A 16,307-nucleotide genomic window follows, 5' to 3' on the forward strand; every position below is an offset into this window, starting at 1 on the left:
TGGCATTGTTGTTCACGTGGTCAATTGTGGCATTAGTTTTTATAATATTGAACCAGTCCTGCATTTCTAGTACAAAATCTACCTGGTCATGGTGTATGATACTTAAGATATATTGCTGTAATCTCCTTGCTAGTGTTGTATTTAACATTTTTGCCTCAATATTCATTACAGAAATTGATCTATAATTTTTTCCCTGTTTTTGTCTTTCCTGGTTTAGGTATCAGTATCATATTTGTGTCATAAAAGGAATCTCAGAGGATTCATTCTTTGCCTATTCTCCTAAATACTTTATATAGTATTGAGATTAACTGTTCTTTAAATGTTTAGCAGAGTTCACAGGGCCACATCTGGCCCTGGGGATGTTTCTGTTACGGAGTATATTGATGGCTTGTTCAATTCTTTTTTTTAATGTCCTCTTTTATTAATGTAGACAATTTGTGTTTTTGTAAATATTCATGCATTTCATTTAGATTGTCAAATTTATTTGGTATATAATTGGGCAAAATAGCTTCTAATAGTTGCTTTAATTTCCTCTTCAGTTTTACTTTTTAAGGAGTTCTCTTCAGTGAATTTTGTACCTCCTTTGCCCACCTGGCCAATTGTGCTTTTTAAAGAACTCTTCTCTTCAGTGGACTTCTGTGCCTCTTTTTACCAATAGGCATATTCTGTTTTAGAAGGTGTCATTTTTTTTCACAATTTTTTTTTTGTCTCCCTTACGAAGCTGTTAATATTTTTTTTGTTACTTTCTTGCCTCATTCTCATTTCTTTTCCCAGTTTTCCACCAACCTTTCTTATTTGATTTTTATAATCCTTTTTGAGCTTTTCCAGGAATTTTTGGGGAGGGGGGCTGAGACCAATTCACGTTCTTCTTTGAGGCTTTGCATGTAGATGTTTTGGCTTTGTTGTCCTCTTCTGAGTTTGTGTTATATTATTCCCTGTCACCATAATAACTTTCTATGGTTAGGTTCTTTTAAATTTCTTTTTGTTACTTGCTCATTTTTTAAAACTTTTAATTTCATGTTGAAGTTGAACTCTGTTCCTGTGGAGGACGGATATATACATATGCGTGTGTTTGTGTGTGTGTGCGTGTGTGTGTGCATGTGTGTGTGAGTAGTGTTTGTGTATGTATGTGGTATGTGTATATGTATATACCTATATAAGCTAGATAAATATAGAGATAGACATAGATATAGATATATTAATAGATATAAACATATATATAGATAGAGATACATATAACTATAGATATAATATATGTATGTGTGTTATATATATATATATACATATATATATATTTCTTTTTTTTTTTACAGAGTAATTTCTCTCCTTTAATTCAACCTGACATTTTATTGTCGGTGTCTTTTTTTTTTATAAATTTCTTTATTTATTTTTAGTTTACCACACACGGTTCTACATAGTTTTGAGTTCCAGTTTTTCTCCCCTCGCTCCCCCCTCCCTCCCCAAGATGGCATGGAGTCTCATATAACTGTCATGTATGACTTTGCATTGAATTAATTTATGCACTAGTCAAGTCGTGGAGAAGAATTTTGATCAATGGAATGAATCATGAGAAAGAAGAAACAGAACCAAAAAAAAAAAAACCCAAAAACAAAAACAAAAGAGAAGCAGAAAAGGCGAGCATGTAGTGTGCGTCAGTCTGTATTCAAACTTCGCAGTTCTTTGTCTGGATGAAGATAGCATTCTCCATCGTGAGTCCCCTGGAGTTGTCCTTGCCCCTTAGGTTGCTGAGAAAAGCGCAGTATGTCAGGGTTGGTCCTCACGGAATATATATATATATATATTTCAATTCTAGTTCTGGGGGTCTGCAAGTTTTCAGTTCTTTTAAGGTGGTATGATCTGAGGAGAGATGTATTTACTATTCTTCTGGCCTGTGTTTTCATCTGTACGCAACCAAAACCACTCTTTTCCACCATGAAACTGTGACTAGGATCTCTGTTCCCCTGTGGCTGCAAGCTTTTATGTGATAGTGCTCCTCCTCTCCCTGAGACTGCAACCCAGGACTGTGACCTGGATCCACCTATGGGGAATGCCAGTGCCAGCAAAAGAAGCCCTGTAATCTTCTAACCAGAGTTTAACCCACTTACCATATGTGAGCTGAAAGCTGCTGAAGTCACTGCTGAAGCATAATTTGTTGCTACCTTGACAGTGCATTGCCTGTCCTGGACTGTACTCCGCTCTTACATGGGTGTAACAGACATTTCCTGTTGTCTTGGGCTGGAAAAAAAATTTCAACTTGTCCTTTTGTGAGTTCTGCTATTCCAGAATTCATTTGGAGGCATTATTTGAAGTTGTTTGAAGAGGAATTTGGTACACCTCAGGCAAGTCTCTGCCTTTTCTCTGCCACTTTGACTCCATCACCCCTGAGCTGATTCTTAAGGGAATCCAGGAGCCATTGGTGAGGATAATGAATATTCCAGCTATGAGGAAAAGTCAGCACAAATTCACAGATTTGGGACATTGAGTCTGTTGGGGACATTTATAAAGGCCAGAGAAGTTTAATCAAAGACTACATAAATGAGAATAAAGTGCAAGAAGACTGGAAAGGTAAAAATGGGCCCGGATATAAAAGACTCTACATAACAGAGAATTTTATGCTTTATCTTAAAGGTAATGTGGAGTCTTTGGAACTTATTGAGTAGGGTAGGAAAATGGTGAAACTTAAAGTTCAGGAAAATCACTTTGGAAGTTGAGTAGATGGTAGATTTGAGAGGAGAGAGACCTGAGTTAATGAGACTAATTAAAAGTCTATTGTGAAAGTCAAGACATGAAGTGATAAAAATCAGTTATATATGTGAGTGTAGAAGAGGGGTCATGTATGGGAGATAATGTGAAGGTAAAGATGTCAAGACTTGGCAATAGATTATAAATGTGCAATGGGTGCACATTGGAATCAAGTATGACACTGACAAAGTAAGTCTGATATCTTGGAGGATGTATATGCATTCAGTAGTAAAACAGAAGTTTTGAAAAGGGAGGAATTTTGTGGAAAGATGATGAGTTTTGTTTTTTACATGTTGTGTTTGAGATGCTTATGGGACACCAGTTTGATACATTAAAATTAGAGTTGTTAATGAGAGAGCTCATGAGAGAGATTCAGGCCTCTTTTGTTGTTATTCAGTCATGTCCAACTTGTCATGACCCCATTTGAGATTTTCTTAGCAAAGATATGGCAAGCCACTTCCATATGGGAAGTGCCTTGCCATATCCTTTTCCATCTCATTTTACAGATGAAAAAAACTGAGGCAAACAGGGTTAAGTGACTTGCCCAGGGTCACACAGCTAGTAAGTGTCTGAAGCTAGATTTGAAATCATGAAAACGAATCATCCTTACTCCAGGTCCAAGACTCTATCCACTGCCCTTTTTGGTGTCTGATTGCCCAGTAAGACCTTTAGATTAGGTAATTATCTACGTAAAGATGATAATTCAATCCATTGGAAATAATGAGATCACCAAGGGAGATAACATAGAAAGATAAAACAGAGCCCTGAAGAATCATCATTGATTGTTTCTGTTATTCCATCACAGGTATTATAACAGTAAAAAAGCACACAAAGACTCTGCCATGCATCATATTGATATTTCTCTATATTGCTATCGCCTTACCCTCACAGTATGTACAATGGGCAAATAATGGTTTTAATTTTAAAGATAGCTATCATGTCCTTTTGTAAATCCTGTTTTTTCATACTAAATAGCCCTACCTAGTTTCATTATTCATTCCTCAAATAACATAAATTTTATAGCCCTTCAGTTCCTGGCATCCTTATCAAACCTAAGAATTTTCTAAATGCTCATTAGTTTGTTGACATCGCTCTTTAATCATGGAATTTAGAAGTGAGCACAATAAACCACCACTATCATCACCACTGCTGCTGCCACCTCCAATGCCACCTCCACTACCACCACCACCACCGCCGCCATCATCACACTACCACCCCCACCACCACCACCTAAATCACCTCTGAATCATCACAATGATTTTCTTCTTATTTCTACTGTCATGCTAATTAAATATTAAACTTAAAAACACACTTTAGCATGCTTTAAAATTAATTATCATAACATTAGGACATAGGGATAGAATGTTTTTTGAAATCTATTCTGGCTATGACCCTAAGAATTTGATGGGGTGAACAAGATAACCATAACGTATTATTAACTGTTGTTGGTGGTTGTTGTGTTTTGTTCTTTGTTCTCGAAGAGGACCGTAACATCAAGGAAATGATGACATGACTTGGCTTCAAGTCTTCCCTTTTACTCCCTGGGTCACCCTGAGCAGGTCATTTCCCTCCCAGGCCTCAGTATCTTCATCTGCTCTTTGAAGACCTCACCATCTCTCATTGACCTTATGGACTTGCTAACCCAAGTATTCTAGCTCCACTGACCACCCCCACTCCCCCACCCCCTACCCCCACCCACAATCTCACTTTTAACTTCTCTGATCTAGCTTACTAGCCCTCCTTCCATCCCTTTCACTTTAGAAGTCACTTTGGAACCTTACGTCTGCCACTCCAACTTGAGCTGGAGGATCCATCTTTCTAGCTCCTGTAAGGAAAATGAGGCTACATTGAGACCGATAAAAATATCAGCTCCTCATTCTGGGGACTTGTGGTCTTCTCTGGGTAGGCCCTCCATCTGCTGAGGAGAATCCTGTTCTCTACAAACTGTTGGGCTCCAGAAATCTTGATCTTGGGTCCAGGTTAGACCTTTCCAAGACTGGCCTCCTGTCCTACCATGCCACCAAGAGGAGGCACCTGAGAAAGATCCAAGCTCAGCTAGGAGTAGGCATCAACCACTTTCCCCAGAGTGGTAAGGTTATTTCTTGGTCCCTTGAAGAAAGTTTCAAACTTAGGTCTTAAGTCCCATTCTTCTCCTTCACAGTCTTATCCCTCCCCAGTCTTCCTGCATGGATGTGCTCAGCACATGGGACGGGTCTCAGACACTTGCTGCAGGAGCAGGTCTAGGTTTTTTTGAGGTCGGTAAGCTCCCTGCTCATCCTTCAGACAACAGGGTACAGGGTCTTCAGGTGGCTCTGATAGCAAGTGGCCATCTCTTAGCATGACCAGAGTCTATGTCAATCTAAGATGCTCCCAGACAGGTATGAAATATGGCCAGAACCCCTCAGACAAGTGCCAGGCCCCCTGAGAGGCCTCTCCTGAGATGCCCACCCCCACTGTCTCTGCCTCCAGAAGAAGATGAGTTTCTGGATTACCTGGCATATCCAAGTAATCTTCTTTAAGATGTTATCCAAATCTTGAGGATTTTTAGCCCTGAGCTTGGCCATCGCTTCCTGAGGAGCACAGACAAGGAGACAGGCCTTCAACAAGACCCAGGGAACTTGGCAGGCTCTGGAGAGCCCAGAGCACTGCCTCATCTCAAGACCTCCATGACTGCCACTGCCCCTCTCTCAAACTGAGAGAGGCCAGTCCTGGTGAACTGGTCTGAGCAGGAGAACAGGTGAGCAACTCCTGCTTTCTCCTCACCTGGATGTAAGCAGTACTCTCCCTGCGGAAGTCTTCCTTCAGAATGGCTTCCAATCGGCTCACCAGGCCCTCCAGGACAGTCAAAATGTCTTCCTGGCTCAGGCATTTCCCATCTCCATTCTCAATGGCCCCTGCCTGTAGCTGCAGGTGTTCCAGCCTAGCAGCCTCCTTCTGCCAATGAGCAGAGGAATCTGATGTCAGAGTCTCCAGTCGTCTTCCTGAACAATGAACCCTTGACAGGACATGTTGTTCAGCCTTGGGAACAAGAAGGAAAACAAACAAAGATCAAAAGTCCCTTAGGAGGACTAACAACGAACACTGGGCATTAGAGACTCCCGCATTTACTAAGCACACAAGCACCAAGAAAGGAACCTTTCTTACACACTGGGAACTTCCATCCTATTGGCGGAGACAAGAACATTCCAAACCACCAGGTATTTAACTGCCATGTGTGGAATTCTTCATTTTACATTGCTGGTGTTTACATTTTTGGATACTGTTTTGGCCCCTCCCATTAGAATAGACATTCCCTGCTAATGGGAATTGTTTCATTCTTTGTACCTGAATGATCAAGGCCACGATCTGGCACATAATAAGTGCTTCATAAAGGCCTGTGGATGAACAGGTTAATTGGAGAAAGGGCACCAGCTTGTGGGGAGGAGAGCAGAACTAAAAGAGGAAAGGGAACAGAGAATGAATTCTCAACATGGAGGCAGACATTTTGGCAAGGTCACCAAGTATGGAAGGACTGAGGCCCAGTAAGGCTAAGCCTGGAAAGAGAGAGTGGAGCTATTTTAGCCCGGAGGCAAAGGGGAGCCCCTGGAGTTGGCTGAGGAGGGAAGTTACCACCAAGCTTCTCTGTCCTTAAGGAAAGTTCCTTTGGGAGCAGAGTGAAGAATGGACTGGAGGCAGGGAGGCCACTCAGGAGTCTGCTGCAATGACCCATGTGAGAGATTGGTAAAAGTTAGGCAAAGTTAGGTTCCCATAGAAGAGGTCATTAAGTTTCAAAGAATATTTCATTAAGTGTCAGCTTGAACAAAGTAAAAATTAACCAGGATGAGGGTCCCCAGCCAATCCAAATAAAGTTTACAGTTTTGCATAAACCGCAGCCTCAGGATGTTTATTAAAAACTGGACTAAACCAGCCAGATAACAGTCAAGGATTAAGGGAGAACTAGGTCAACTGGCTACCATGTATGCTTAATTGGTTAATTGAATATTAATTTACACACCAACAGGGAGGAGTTTTCTGCCATTTTTGAACATGGGAAGTATTTTGGGGGGCGGGCAGGTAACATACCAAGGAGTTGCATGTGAGGGGCATGCAGAGAACATCGTAACCCAGAAGGGAGCAGACCAATCCATCCTCTCAAGGGAAGTACTGAGCTGATACTGCATCTCTCTGTGGCAGTCTAACAGAATAAAGATGATCTTGCTCCTGTATTCCCAACTCCCTCTTCCTAAAAAAGGGAGGAGTCCACTCCTACCCAGGAACATTTACCAATTCCTTTGGATTCCTCATTAAGAATAAATTGCCCTTGATCCCTGAAATTCAGTGTCAAGTGTATTTCTAACACCCAGGAGAAAGTGATGAGGGCCTGAACTGGGGTGGCCAGGTTTAGGAAGGTAGATATGGTAAAGAAGCTAAGAGAGCTCAGGGCAAAAGTCTGGGTCAGTGACCTCCCCAAGAGGTGCAAAGGGGGCCAAGCATGCAGAAGGTCCACAGTCTCCATGCCCTAGTATTTATACTGAACCAGGGCAGAGCCAAGATAGCAGAGGGAGGCTCAGCATTTTAGCTGAGCCCAGTGCACCTCCCCTCTAGCCATCTAGAAAATATGCCAGATAGTATTCTGATCAAGAAAGCCAAGAAACAGTCCCCATGAGTCATTTTTCCAGCTCAGGGAAGCTGAAAAAGAAAGAGAAGGCTGAGTACACTGGGGTGGGTGCTGGACAGGAGCCCAGCATAATGGCAGCTGGCATGGTGGGAAGTATTTCAGTGCCCAGGGATGGTAAAAGGGCTGGGACTGACTCCCTGGGCAGGAGCAGGTCTTGGAGGACCCTGTAGGAGGGCTGGGAGGAGGAAAGGGGCCAGGTGGCACCTCTGGGCCACAGACATAGGGCAGAGAGGAGCAGTCTCAACAATTGGAGACATATTCATTGCTCGTGGGTACATCAAGCCAGTAGAATAAAAATGACAGTATTACCTACATTGACTTACTTATTCAGTGCCATACCAAACAAACTACCAAATAAAGTTCTTTGGTAGCAAAGAACCGGAAACAAAGTAGATACACACAGAGGGGGAGGGGGCCTTATGGAAACAGTGAAATATTACAATGGTAGGAAACCGTGACTCTGATGAATAAAGCTAAATGTGAGAAGACTTAGATGAACTGGGACAAAGTGAAATCAATGAATGATAAAGAAGTACCACAGACAGCCATGGAAATAGAAAGAACAACCACCAACTGAAACGGAATGTTGTGAAAAGATCAGGCTGAAGTGTGAGCCCAAAGATGACCAGTGAGTTTATTCTTCCCTTCCCTTCTTTGCAGGGGTGGGATACTACTGTGATGGATCCTGCGTGTAATGCTGGACTTGGGGGGTAAGTTGGTTGGTTTTGCTGAACTTTTTCCTTCCCTTCTTTTTTTTATTCTTTTGTTTAAGGAATGGCTCTGTGGGAGGGAAGGATATATTGAGAAAGGTGGGTGACATACAAGCAAAAGCTAGAAACAAGTCTTTAAAATAACCTAAATATATATATATATATAGACATAGATATATAGATAGATAGAAATATAGATATACATGTACATATACACACAAAATATATCCATATACGTGTATAAATGCATATCATACATACATATATATGTATAATGATATATCTAACTCTTAGTTATTTGCATTAATAGATCACCAGAAATTTTCAGGTATTTTCCAAATTACCTGCATCTCTCTCTGAGGAGAAAAGCTACACGGGGAAAGGTAGGTTATGTAAAAACAAAAGATATCAAGATTTTTGGAAACAAATCAGCAAATGCATAAAAACAATGAGGGAGCATGAAAACTGTTTGCAGACTTTTGTGGACAGGGGATGAGACTTGTTTTGCTTGACACAGCTGGACAGAAATCACACATATATCAGAGGCAAAGACAACTTTCTAGTAAAGCAAGTCACTAAAAGGGGAAGGGGCTACCTCAGGAGATCAAGGGCCTCCATTCTCAGGACTAGGCCGAATAGGGAGACTGAGGTGCCTTCCTGCTCTTTGTTGTTTCATGAGGTCACTGTTTGTATTCTTTATTCACTACTCTCTTCTCTTTTGCCAGTGGCCTGTCCTCAAACACAGTCTTGCCTTTTGCTGCCATGACTTCTTTGCTCGGCAAAGAACAGCTGGTCTCTGACACAGGCAGCCTCCAGGCTTGCTAGCCTTCTCACTGAAATGTGGTGTTTTGAGGCAGTAGTCACTCATCCTTGGGAAAGCATTCTATGAGTCAGTGTTGCTTTTGTCCGTGCATGACTTGTTAACGTATCTGAACAAGAAGAAATGGAGCTGTTGGATCTGTACTGTGTCTCCTACTCCTATTTTGTCCCTCTTTCTTCTAAGTTGCTCTTGATTTTGATCTTTGTTGGGCCCAGTCACTGATCTGATGTTGGATGCTGAGATGAATTATGTAACCAGTATTTCTTATTCTGTGAACATGGTCTGTTCTTGTTTTCTTCGTGATGCTGACCATGTATGTTGTATCTAAGGACTCTCTTACTGACAAATTGTATTAGTGTCTTCTTCTCTTGCACGTTGTTTTGCAGAATGCATACAATTCCAATCAATCAACACTGATAAATTCCTGTGCTGGGTGTTGGGGTCACAAGGACAAAATGATCTTATCGGATTCCTCGTAGACATTCTTGGCCATCTGTAAACATGATGTTTGCTTATTATGCTCATTGCTTATACTTATGCTTATGCTCATGCTCCTTGTGAGTAGAACTTTGGGGCTTTCGAGTTGCCTTGAAAATGTGATAAAACCCAAGTCTTAAGGTTGACTTGTCTTCTCCAAGGGGAGTCTGTGAGTAATCATTCCACTGATTTTCCCCCTCTCCCAGTTGAAAAGAAATCCTTGCAGTGAACATAAGATGTCAGGAAATTCAAATTCTGACACTGGTATTTCCAAAATCATGGGCCTCGGTCTGCATCGGACATCCAGCACCTCGTTGTTGCTGCTCTCCAAAGCCGCGTCCTTTACGCCACCACTCCATGTGGTCACTCAGATTATACAGGAAGAATGCTAACCACACACATCATGCTCATAGATGGTCCAAAGACTGAGGGAGACCTAGTAGCCCCGAGCCTCTGCTTGTTATCCTCCCATAGCCACGGCTATAACATGTCTCTTCCAGAGGCCTAGTGCGGAAGGGAGGAGGAAGCACAGGTGATCTCCCAGGGGCCCTGCTGCAAGCACCTTGGAAACCACTGCCATCACTGCTAGTTGCCTGTTTCCCCTCAGGCTGCTTCTACTTTTGAGGCGCCACAGAACCATAGCCACCACAAGTAGAAAGAGCAACCCAATAACTGGGAAACATCCAAACTCTATCCCAGTACCCCCAAACCCCAAACATTCATTTCAATTTGAAGATCTTGCCAACTGCCCCATTTTGTAACAACAGTGTTCCTTGAAGCTACTGTGGAGGTGTAAAGCCAATAACACCAGCATGTAAGAGGGCTGCTAGCACATGTCCTTTGATCTGCTTCTCTAAAGAAAGCAACTGTAATGGCTTAACAATCTTACTTGAATTAAGCATATGCATGTCATTCACTGAGTTCAGGGGAAAAAGTCAGCACCCTGAACTTCAGAGCAAATACCAACAGAAATTACAAACAGTGAAAATAACAGAAAACAATAGACAGGCTGCTAACTGTCTCACCAGGGCAATACAAACATAGTTACCAGAGACAGAAGCACAGACATCTGGGTTTTCAAAGCTGGGGGCTCCTTAACAGCAACCCATAGTCTCATCTGGCCAACTTATACAAACATTCTTCCAGTGAGTGAGCCCCCCAAAAAAGCTAACCTCGGAGTATATATACTCTTTCCAAGCAAGGACTCCTGATTCAATCAAAGACTCTTGATTCAAGCAAAGGCAAGACTCAATCAAAGACTCTTGATTTTCTTACTGCTGAGAAGTGCTCCAAAAAAAACCCAAATAGTCCCACATTTTTTTGCTATTAACTTGTATGAACTGATATAGGGAGGAGTAAGCAAACCATAAAGACAAACAACTTGGAAAGACTTTGGAACTCTGATTAATGCGATGATCAACTACTCTTCTGGGAAATGAGCCAATTTCTGACACTGAGGGAATAGAGTCAAGAAGCAGAAGGAGACATACATCTCTTAGATATGTCCAAGGAGGGACTGGTTTGCTTGACACTGCACTTCTGTTACAAGGGGTTTGTTTTGCATTTTCCCAAATAGGTGGGAGGTGAGAAGAAAATAAAACAGATTGTTTTAATAAAAAATTAAAACAAAACACCTTTTTATGACTAACCCAGCTTCTCCATTCTCCCATGCGTCATGTTTCTGCAGAGTTGACCTTACCAAGGACTGCATCTGCCAGACCCGGCCAGGCCAAGACAGGCTTCAAAGATGGTATGACAATAGTCTGTATTGCCACCCTATAAGAAACAGCACAGCCAATGCCCTCTACTGCTCTGCTCCCATTGGTCCTTTTAGATTTTGTTTGTACCTAATTGTCTCCTCATCAGTCTAGGAAGTTCTCAAGGGCATGGATTGTAAGGTTGTTTGTTTGGTTTGGCCTTTCTTCGAATCCCAGTGGCTTAGGATATTGCCTGAAACACAATAACCAATGATTAATAAGAGCTTGTTGACTAAGTAACAGTAGGTTGAGAGGAATGAACTTGATTGTGAGCAAGGTGTCTGCCCACGGTGTGCTAACCGTTCCTGATAAAAATCCCAGGCACTCACCTGGAAATTTGGGGTAGATTTTCCTGATTCCTGTAACTCCTCACTCTTGCTGCTTCCCTTTGCTGCCCACCAGGAGAGCATAGCAGGGTGGAAAGTCTGCAGTCCATACAGGTAGAAATACCAAGCACCTAGCACATGGGAGCAAAGGCTATTGAGGCAGAGGCTGAGGCACCAGACTGGTAAGAAGTACAGGATGAGGACCTACATCTGGACTGAGTCTGGCAGTGTCACATCTATGCAAGCTCAGACCCCAGTCCAAGAAAAGCAGATGCCTGACAGGCTCCATGACATGGAAGGCAATGGCTAGAGCCACTTCCACCACAAGAGCCGACAGGAAAGGATTCCCTTTCACATGATCCTATCAGGAGGTCATGATATAATTTTGAATTATGGCAAAAAAGATACATAAGAATAAGATGGTGAGGACATGGAGTATAAACCAAGACGTCCTGACTTCTCATCCCAGGCCTAGTCTACACACTGCTCTCTCCCTTCTGAAGGAGGACCAGATGCTCTCAAGTGATGCCACCTGAATACAGGTCCTGGTGACCGTCTGCTTGTGGTGTCATCATTCATGAGCTTGGTTTTTTTCACACAGTATGGACTGAGTGACGTCATGGCTCCTGGGCAAGAGTCCAGCCCTTCTGGGATCATCTAGGGAGGACCACCCTGTCTGTTCTCAACAATGAGAAGGGGCAAAGGCCTCCAGTTCTACCATTGCGTCTGTCCTGCCCAGATAACTGACTCAGCTCCGCTACCACTCCCCCGCCCTCAAGTGCCTGGTCAGTGAACACACAGGGCACAGATAAAACATGCCCCTGGGAAGCCTCACAGCTACCCCAACCACATAAGGGAGGCCTGTATACAGAAGGAGCACAAAAAGGTGTGTTGAAATGGAATAGGAGAAGGAGACACAAGACATAACTTTCACATTTTAGGCATGAAAACTTCCCCATACGAGACCAGGGTCCCTTTTCCCCAGGCTTTTGTCCCAGGTCCCTAAAGGCTCCCTGTCAAAGCTCTATCTTCCAGACTTTCCTTCCACGGCCCTGCCATCAAACCCTGGGCCATCCTCCCTCCCAGGCTGCCCTGGGGACTCAGTAAGCCTCACCAAAAGTCAGTGAAACCAGAAGCAGTGGCAATAGAAGAAACAGGAGCATCTTCTTCGCAGTGGAACAGCACCTGTATTACATGGGGATGAAATGAAGGAGGAGATGGTAGCACCTGACCTTCCCTACCACAGTCTCCACTGACACCCTCCCTGAGCTGCCAGTGAAACCCAAAAGGGTGTGCCCTTATCCAGGGACAGACAAGATGTGGAGCTCTGGGTTTTTATGGGCAGCCCTGGAGGTAAAGTGGAAAGAGAAAACTGGCCTTTGGGAAATGCATTAATGTTGTCATGAATGGTGACAGGGTACCCTTTGACAGCTTGGGCAGAAGGCTTCTCTCTATCAGACCTCCATCAGAAATGTGTGAATATGCTAGTGAATTGGACAGTCTTCTTTTCCTAAGTCCTTTCAGTGCTTATAAATTTGGATTTGCAATTGCTGCAGGAAGAAGCCCTGCTAAATCTAGCTGGTCACCCTTGGCCTAGCTTGGGGCCCCAAGAATCCAGAGCAGGGCTGGGGAACCTGCTGACCTTGAGGCCACATGTGGGCTGCTAGTTGCTCAAATACAATCCTTTGACTGAATGCAAACATCACAGAACCCATCCCTGAATAAAAGGATTTGTTCTGTAAAATATGGACTCAGTCAAAAAGCCACACCAGAGGACCCAGAAGGCCAAATGTGGCCTGGGGGCTGCAGGTTCCCCACACCTGCTCTAAAGGCTCTTGGACCCAGGCCTGGAAGCAGCCTGGAAACCTAGACATACTCCTCCACAGAGGAACTACAAGAATGGCCTGGATACTTGGAGGAATGGGAAGATAATTCTGGATTCCAAACCCAAAGGAGGGATTGTTCTGGAAACTCAGCCCCTCCAAAGTTAACCCACCAGACTCAGTTGATATCAGAGACAGGAACTACTGAGGGGAGAACTGCTCCAAGATACTCAGGAAGAGAGTGCTCACAACCAACTCACTTCCCTGAAGAGCCAAGAGTAATGGGGGCTGGAGTGTGCCAAGTAGCTCTGGAGGAGGGCAAGCCATACAAAACCACTTCTCCAATCATCTTCTTTAGTCAACACACTCAGTCAAGCCCTGATTGGTAGCTGACTCCCACCAGCAGGTTACGGGACCCACCTGACCCTGACCTGACCCTCTGTCATAAGATAAGATTTATTGCATAAAAGTCTGAAAAAGTTGAAATTCAACAGGACAAAGCCTATGGGGAAATTGATCTCAAGGACTGTGGAGCTCTTTGGGGCATTGGATCATTGATTCTGGCAGGCCTCAGGGAGGCTTCACTGACCTGTTGAAGACAATGATGTCCATAAGGGAGGCAGCTGTGGTCAGGTAATAGCAGCTGGTGCCGAGCAACCAGGACAACAGGCCAGAGAGCCACCCTGTAAAAGTCCCAGCAGTGGGCTTCAAAGTCTTTGCCCTCCAAGCCCATCCTGGCCCAGAGTTAGCCTGGTCCCAGCCTGCTAACTCTGCAGCTGCTTCTTGCTCTTCTGTTCTTGGATCCTCCCAAGGCTCTCTCACTGTGTTTGGGGATCCTTCCATAAGAAGCTCATCTCCACACACTGTCCTAGAGTTACTCCACTCAGCTTGCAGCAGAAACAGGGGCCAAAGGTGGGATGCTTGGCAGAACTTTTCAGACAGAACTCAGGCATCTCACCACTTTGGTGGGTGGAGCCCTGAAGCCCATCCCACCTGCTCTAAGGCAGGGAGTGAATTTTGCCCAGTGGTAAAATATGGTCTACATCATAATTCTGTATGAGTTAAGGATGGTTTTAAAGATGATGAAACCTTATTTCAGTAGATAAAGACTATTTTTTAACTCATTGGCTGTATAAAACCAGGTGGCCTTCTGCCTTAGGAGGTAGGATTATTCTCTCAGGGACCTGTAAAAGTGCATCTATGGGGCTGAGGGCCTTCAGGAGAATGGACGGATCTCCAATGTGGGAGGATCCAGACAGATGAGCCAACCCAACCCAATCCAATCCTATGATTCACATGAGGAAACAAAGACCCAAGGAGGAACAGACCAACACATGTCAGAGACAAACCTAAAAGCCAGCCTCCCTAGAAATCTTGAGAAGACAGGGAGGAGCTTCTCCTCTTCTTCTTCCCAGTCCTAGCCCTCAGGTTTGTCAACTCTGGGCTGAGCTCACCATTCTCACTCCACGAAGAATTGCTGTAGTACAGCTCTTCTACTAGAAGGGAGCTTCTGGTCACCCAGGTGGCCCAGGGTCCGCTGACAGAGGCCTCCCTGACCACTGATTCCTTGTAAGTGGTGCATTGATTGGAAGCAGTGTGCAGGGGATGGGCTGATGACAGGAATTTCACTTTCCTGGTCTTCCTCCTCATAGTCCTGGGGGCACCAAGCATGAAGAACAAAGGTAAGAGGGCCAAAAAGACAAAGGGTGAGAAAGACAGGGAGGGGGGAAAGGCCAGGAGGAAGAGACTTCCTCAGAGACTACCAGGATGAAAAGAAATGACACCCAAAGCCCTCTTTTCCTGATCTTATTCTTTAAACTGATGAATAACTTTGAATGTTGGAGGTGGCATTGAACAAAGTCTCAGCTACCATGGGTCAGGGACGGCCTCCTTCCAAATTAAACCACCATGATGAGGTATGAGAGCAATTAACAGCCACCTGAACCTGTCTCTTCACCCACAAGTCCTTCACCACCAGTGGGTTCCTATGTCCTTGTTGGGCACTGCAGCTCATCCTAGCAACCATGGGCATTGGTGCTAGGGTGAAGAGATTCATGACAGAAGGCACTTGTTCCCTGCCCAGCTTCAAATCTCAGGGTTTCCAGCCTGCTGGACATTCAAAGCTGCCCCTCCCTAGTCCCTGTTCTAAGACAGTGAAAGCAGCAGCAGCCCAGCTTGTGAGAGAAGGGGAAGAGATGGTGCTGGGGACAAGAAATTCTCACATTTGTGGGGAAAGCAAGCAGTTGAGTCATGTCTCCACCAAAGATGGGGCCAAAAAAGACATATGCACATGGAAGCTGCCAAGGCCCTTGGTTGCACTGGGCAGTTGTGGTCTGGAAGGTAGCTTAGGCTCACTCTGGCACAACTTACCTGAAGGCACTGTCCTGGAAGGCTGGGTGCTGGCCAGCTACCAGGGAACTCCCTGTGCTGCTGCTGCTGCTGCTGCTGCTGCTGCTGCCACTGCCTCCATCATCACAATCGTAACACTGTATCAGGTGCTCACTGTGTCGGGGCATCATCAGTCTTTCCTGCTAGATTAATTGTAGAAATTCCCAAAAGGAGGAAAAAGGAATGAGCAGCCATACTTATTGACTGATTTGGTGCAATTTTCTGGGACCCCCAGAGAAGAGACTGATGGGGGGAAGGAACCTTGAAGGAGAGGGACGAAACTCCCCAGCCTGATTCCTCCAAAATGGAAGCTGGGCTGGAACAGAGAGGTGCTCTTCTAAAGTGCTTCTGAAGCATCTCCAAGACACATGGATGATGGCTGCCTATCAGAGCCAAGCCCAGCAGCTTTGTGCCTGAGCTCAGCCATGGCTGGGCCTGGCCATGATGCCCTCTCTCAAAAGGATCCTGCAGGAGACTTCCCTGATGAAGGGCCACCCCCACGCTCTCTCCATTGTGCATCTCCCCCTTAGCACATCTTTATTGAAGCTGGGGTTTGGATACTGGCCTTGTGATTATTCTCAGCTTTCTTCACAAACACACATTTTCT

General features: G+C 44.3%; 1 protein-coding gene across 1 annotated transcript in view; it reads right to left on the minus strand.

Annotated features, from left to right (window-relative positions):
* The window catches only part of LOC118836494 (SUN domain-containing protein 2-like), a 427,898-nt gene extending 412,936 nt beyond the window's left edge, over nucleotides 1-14,962 (minus strand). The window contains exons 1-6 of the mRNA XM_036743770.1: nucleotides 14,767-14,962; nucleotides 13,902-14,199; nucleotides 12,604-12,674; nucleotides 11,493-11,620; nucleotides 5,506-5,760; nucleotides 5,235-5,312 (exon numbers count right to left, since the gene is read on the minus strand). Of these exons, the coding sequence (XP_036599665.1) occupies nucleotides 5,235-5,312; nucleotides 5,506-5,760; nucleotides 11,493-11,620; nucleotides 12,604-12,674; nucleotides 13,902-14,199; nucleotides 14,767-14,962 (1,026 nt within the window). The remainder of the gene's footprint in view (nucleotides 1-5,234; nucleotides 5,313-5,505; nucleotides 5,761-11,492; nucleotides 11,621-12,603; nucleotides 12,675-13,901; nucleotides 14,200-14,766) is intronic.
* Nucleotides 14,963-16,307: the final 1,345 nt, after the last annotated feature.

This window comes from Trichosurus vulpecula, chromosome 2, assembly GCF_011100635.1.
Source record: "Trichosurus vulpecula isolate mTriVul1 chromosome 2, mTriVul1.pri, whole genome shotgun sequence".
Lineage (NCBI taxonomy): Eukaryota > Metazoa > Chordata > Mammalia > Diprotodontia > Phalangeridae > Trichosurus > Trichosurus vulpecula.